The sequence below is a fragment of the Aplysia californica genome, unplaced genomic scaffold, assembly GCF_000002075.1.
Source record: "Aplysia californica isolate F4 #8 unplaced genomic scaffold, AplCal3.0 scaffold00134, whole genome shotgun sequence".
Classification (NCBI taxonomy): domain Eukaryota; kingdom Metazoa; phylum Mollusca; class Gastropoda; order Aplysiida; family Aplysiidae; genus Aplysia; species Aplysia californica.
In genome coordinates this window covers 379,291-385,461 of record NW_004797404.1, presented here as the reverse complement: position 1 = coordinate 385,461, position 6,171 = coordinate 379,291, and the positions used below count along the sequence as shown (strand labels likewise).

The following is a 6,171-nucleotide window of genomic DNA, read 5'->3' as shown; positions in this document are numbered from 1 at the left end:
GGAAACATCTTTATTCTGTCCTCACAGAAAGTAGCAAAAGTTGCAAGAAAAGTTGCAAGGCGTTCGTATAGCTAAAACAATGCCACAGAACTATTGGAATACGTTGTATTGTTGCTATGCTCATTGCAATCAAAAGTAACCAATATGAGTTTTGTTAGATCAAAATCAAAAGTTAAATGTGAATGTCTACCCCCCAAAAAAATGCTTGGAGTACAAAAACAGTTTGTCCCCTGACACATGCGTCATGTCCTTAAACTCTCGCTGATGTTGGGCAGGTGTGGCCGGCGTAGTTATGGGGCTGTTCAAATAAAATCTTACACTTTGTTTGGGACTTTTTGCCCCTCCCGCCCTTACACTTTTTTTACACTTTCCTGCGACCCACCCACCTCAATCCCGTATATTATGTTATTCGCTTATAATAATAATATGACATTTATATTGCGCAAATCCGTGGTACAATCACTCTGAAAAACATGCATACACATACATGTGACATAATAATTCAATACGCTATAAAAAATATCGGAACTTTTCCAGAAAAACTTACGGTGTCATTTTACCACTTTAACCGCACCGGTGTAATCAAAATTAGACTACATCTACATGTCATGTAGCCCAGATATCTACCAGTGTATAAAGTGCGAGATGACATATATCGTGCTTGCCGCTCGAGGTTCACTGTATCGCCACAATGCAGTGCTTACCGCTCGAACTTAACTCTAAGTCTAAGTGAATAGTGTAGAATTACTCTCTTTTATGCTATTAACAAAAAAAGTTACGTTGTCATTTTCCTTGATTATTTTTTTCACCTTACAAAAGTGTAATCTTACATTGGTTACCCCCCCCCCCCTTTTTTTTTACACTTTAACTTTTACAGGAGTCAAAGACCCCCCACCCCCTTTTTACACTTTAACTTTTACAGGAGTCAAAGACCCCCCCCCCCTTTTTTTTTCCTGGCGTAAGATGATATTATGTGAACGTCCCCTTCCCTTTAGGGATTTTCTGGATGAATCGATCCATTTTAGATCTACCCTCCTTAGCCTAAGATTTAATTTAAAGTCTTTCACAAATTTTTATACTAGGATCTAGATCTACCCTGGTGCTACGGAACAAAGCTAGCTAAGTAATCAGACGGCCGTGTTTACGATTGATTTACTCTAGCTAGACTAGTCCAAACAAGACTATAGGGTCGATCTGCTCGCTAGATTGATGGTGCAAAGCAGCTATCGTGGCTCAAGTTGATCGCGCCCGACTTGTCGTTTCAAAACAAACACGTTGTTTTCAGGCGACGAGTCGGGCGATCATCCCGACCCGACCTGACCCGGGTCACTGGGCAGCGGCGGGCACCCGTAGGCTAGTGCAAAGTGTAAAGAAGCGAATTGTCCCCCTTGGCGACGTTATTTTTAGTCGTGGAAGAAAATTACGGTGTTTTTAATGAAATGTTATTATTATTTTTCCGAATTTTGCGGGAAATTGGCTAAAATTAGCGATTTCACGAAAATCGTAAAAGTTGCGCAAAAGTTGCGCTGACGGCAAAAGTTGCGCGCGCAACTTGCGGGTTGCGGGCGCGAATTTCTCTGAGGACAATTTATTTCTTTGTCATCCCAATCTATAGGTCGGTCGTTACACTCTCGGTTATTTACATAAAATAAAACACCAGACGAGGTTACTGAGAAGAAATGAATTGTCATTGCAGTTTTATTACAAACAAGACGGGTTGTTAGGATTTCGTAGATTTTTGTCATGACTGAAACAACAGAGCGTTGCTGTGGGCCAGCTGAACCGGTACTAGCTCTATAAAGAGTTACTTTTTACTTTTTCTTCCCTCTGGAATCCTTAGGACTGTCCCCGTGGTTTTATGCACCCCGCATAATTTAGCAAAATTTGATCATTTTTTGCATAATTTCTGATTATTTTCCTTTATCATTCTTTGCTAAAATTAACCGAATCACATAATTTCTCATTTTTGGGCTCAGTTTGCATAATTTCAGAATTTTTCTTGTTTAAAACGACGTGAACAGTCAGGATGTCGAGGGGTAGTGCACGTTTCGGTCTTGTACTAGGAGTGTGGCATCTGTGATAGATATGTTATGTATGTTGTTTCAGGACCTTTTTAACCCCATCCACGATCCAGCCAGGTCTTTCTCTGTCTCTTGATTTGAAGCCGGATTCTCGGGCGTTGTAAGCTCTAGCCGCTCGTTGTTTCTGAGGCATTCTGGTGAGATTCCGAACCATTTGACTCTTTGACGCTCTATGAATTTTATTACTGGTGGTATTCCGATTTGTAGACCTATGGTTTAGTTTCTTATGCGGAGACACCTCATTTCGCATGCATAGTTTTTTTCTTTCTTGTGCCTTGTTTAGAGACCATGTTTGGCACTGGTATGTAAATCAATGATTTGTGGTTCTTTGTCTCATATCCGCACACATTCCATGTTCCAATTTTCGTTTTTCTATCTCGTGTTCGTTTAACGTTTGCATTCCTTTTTCCGCCAGTCTGTCCGTTTCTTTTCCTGCTCTCTTTGGATTTTGGCAGTTTTTTGTCCATCACCTGCTTGTTAGGCCCGTCATAGCTTCACCAGAGCCCCGTTGGCCAGCGACGTTTCAGGGTGACCCGGGTTGGTCTTCACGGCTAACGTAGCGCCTCCATGGAATAAACTTTGATAAAGCCACATCGCACTTCACCTGCAGAAGTTCAAGACTGAGTGGGAGGAGCAGAAGGCAATAGAATCAACCATTGCTAGGAACCGTCAGCATCTACACGCTTCGAGATTTGCTTCTTCAGGGGACGGAGCGCTTATATGGGAATGCCCCTTGTGCAGTGATGTCGGTCCTTCACACAAGTAAACAAGTAAACATCACCTAAACCCAGCAATCCCCTACTTTGTCCTGTTTCCATCTCACTCTGCGTGGATTCTTCAGTAATAATAATAATAAGACAAGGTCAGTCAAACTCTTGGCTGTGCACACATCTTTTTGGGGTCATTTCAGTTGATGAAAAAGTAACCAAAGATGACTATTCTGATTTAATTTTCGGAATTTTCCTTAATCTAATCTTGCTGGCTAGGTTCTTACTCGAATGACATTCTGTCATTTTTTGTCATGTGATTTGTGAGTTACACCGAAAACGTGCCAACATGATAGTAGTGATTGCTATGCTTCAAGAAAAAACAAAACTGGAAAAAGGAAAATTGTTTGACAATAGACGATGACGATGATGATGATCATCATTGAAGGCAAATGGGGCAGAGGTAGACCCAGAACAACTTATTCGGAAAACACCTGAACAGATGGGTGACTGGGAAATACCAGGATGATATAGGTTTTAGGAGAAAATATGAGCAATAAGATGAATGGAGAACCATGATCATGGATGTCTGTTCCATATATGGTATTTCTCGATGACTGTTATTTCTTATAAAAATATCACACTTAGTTTTCACAGAACTTCAATTAGAAGTTAATTAAACAAAACAAAACAAAAATTTTAATTCAACAACAACAAAACTTTAAAAAGAATGTTTATTTCTCATCACATGTCCATTACGGAACAAAATAATTCAATTATTGTAACTGTTATGTTAAGGCAACAATTATTCACCATAGTGAACTGTGAGATGAACAATTTGTTAAAACAATACAATGTAGGACTAAATTCATTGCTCAAAATAAACAAAATTATATCCAAATACAAAAACTGCCACTTGAATTTACTGTAGTTCAGTTCCGATTTGATACTATGCATAGGCGGATGGGGCATGATGGCACTTTCTCTGTACACAGTGCAAACATCTTTCTCTCTCTCTCTCTCTCTCTCTCGCTCTCTCTCTCTCTCTCTCTTGTCAATATATCAGAGCAAAAGCACAATGCAATTACAAGAAAAAACTACAGTAAATTGACTGTGAAGTTACTATGAGTTGCATGACAGTTAAAGTAAGAAAACAATAACTCAACATCTTCTTCTTCTTCTTCTTCTATCCCGTGGTTGGGGCAACCGTTGGGGCACCACTGCATTGGAAAACCAGCTCTCGCCATCTATTTTTGTCTTCTGCTCTCCTCAGATTGTCACCCATCGTCTTTCCTGTCCACTCTGTAATGTTGTCCTCCCATCTCCTTCTCTTTCCTTGTACGGTTCCTTGCAGGATTGTTTTGGCAAGTCCTGTGGATCTTGTGACATGCCCATGCCATTTTAGTTTTCGTCTCTTCACTGTGGTCAGTAGATCTTCATTTGCCCCACTGCGTTGGTGATTCTCTTTCGTACTTCAGCATTTGAAACGTGGTCTTTGTACGAGATGTCAAGGAGTCTGCGGTAACATCTCATCTCTGTGGTCTGAATCTTTTTCTCTAATTCTGCTGTTAGTGTCCACGACTCGCAGGCGTATAAAAATATTGAGATAACCAGTGAGCGCATTTTTTGAGCTGTGCATGATGTTTCTGTCCCTCCAAATAGGCTTCAGTTTTGACAGCGCAGCTGTTGTTTGCGCGATTCTGGAGAAAATTTCTGGTCTTGAGCCTTCATCTGAGACGATAGGTCCGAGGTATTTGAAGCTGTTGACGGTCTCAAGTTTCTCGCCCCTGACTTTGATGTCCGCATTGATGCCATTGGTGTATTGGTCATTAGCTTGGTTTTCTCGGCACTGATCTCCATGCCGTAGGCTGCTGAGGTTGTGTCCAGCCGCTCCACTAGTGTGGCGAGCTCCTGTTCTTCTCCTGCTAATCCATTGATGTCATCGGCAAAACACAAGTTAGTGATTGTCCTGCCTCCAATACTGATTGTTCCATTGTGGTCTTCCACATAGCTAGTCGTTAAAAGCCTGGAGCATTTTATCTTTCCCAAATTCCGGCAAATTTTAGAAAAAGATTATGATGAAAAGCACTGACCATGCCAATGTGGCAGCTGGAGCTCATTTATGATTTTCCAAATCCAAAAGAAAAAACAAATGAAAGTAAAACATTGTGCTCAATATGTGTACTAAACTGAAAGGTCGGTCATGAGCCAGTCGACGTGTCTCTCAGCGTCTTGATGTAAGTGTACGAAGCATTCTTCACGTCAAACTGCAGGTGCGTCTGGCCATCCATGTACGGGTGAAGGACTTCTGGGAGCTCAAGACGTCGACCCTGGAGAGCAACCACAAAGCCTCAAGTGTCAAAGTGCTCATATAAAAGTTAAGTACCCTATCCGAAATAAGTTTAATTGTTATAAATGACTTCAAAATGACCTGCTGTGCAAGTTTGAGCATTATAATAGTTCAACCCAGTCCACAAGGTGTAACAAATGTCCGTCTTCACTGATTCCTTACAAAGCATCCACTTGCTGAAAATTAAAGTACACTGGAGTCAGCTTAAACCGAAATCTGCAAGACCACCAAATTTTTTTCAGATTAGCTGGGCTGGGCATTCAGTGCAGAGAGGTTGCTCTATTAGAAGAAAAAAAATTGGGGATTTTATTGTCTTTTGGTTTACAGTTGTTTAGCACACTCCCCTATAAATGACCTTTCCCAAGGGTGCAATGTTCTACCCAGCAAAGCCAGGTATTGAATCCTGCATTGACAATTTAACATTTTCAAGCCTGGTGCCTTGACTCCAAGAATGGTATGCCCCTTAATCAATTAGATCCCTGTTCTGTTTTTGTTTAAGTAAGAGTTTCACGGCACTTGCAACACAGTTAGGTCATAAAAATGTAAGTGCCGAAGGCTAGAGGCGTTGCAAGAGAGTAACAAACACAAAAAAGAGGGAGGAGAGCTAAGAATGATAGACATTTGATAAGAGAGAAGGAGCAAACCACACTAGAGCATCCGTCAACCACCCGCCTGGAACTTAGGGATAGGCTCTACAGCATGATGGAGAACCTACATGGAGTGATGTATGACTAGCCTACCAGAGAGGCCATTTGAGCGAACACTGAAGAGGGGTTTCTATATCTCACAATACAAAAAACAACTTACACCCAGCCTGGCAACATGAGAGTTCTTAAAAAAGCCCCACACTAAAATCCCTAAGGTGACGTGATGAGATCAGTAAGGAATATAACTGTGATTGCACTGTGTAGGGTAGCTTTATTATATCAGTTACGTCCCTTGACATAGCTGCCATTCGGGGGAGTGTGGAAATTTCTTGTCTTCAAAAACTTGAAAGAAAATATCTCACAACAGTGCTTGTTTGCAACCCCCC

At 41.2% G+C, this 6,171-nt stretch overlaps 1 protein-coding gene across 2 annotated transcripts in view; it reads right to left on the bottom strand.

Annotated features, from left to right (window-relative positions):
* Positions 1–4,716: 4,716 nt before the first annotated feature.
* Positions 4,717–6,171, bottom strand: part of LOC101860404 (serine--tRNA ligase, mitochondrial) — a 22,602-nt gene continuing 21,147 nt past the window's right edge. For both annotated transcript variants that reach the window (XM_005096654.3, XM_035969281.1), the window contains exon 16: positions 4,717–5,118. In XM_005096654.3, the coding sequence (XP_005096711.1) occupies positions 4,990–5,118 (129 nt within the window). In that variant the 3' untranslated portion in view covers positions 4,717–4,989. The remainder of the gene's footprint in view (positions 5,119–6,171) is intronic.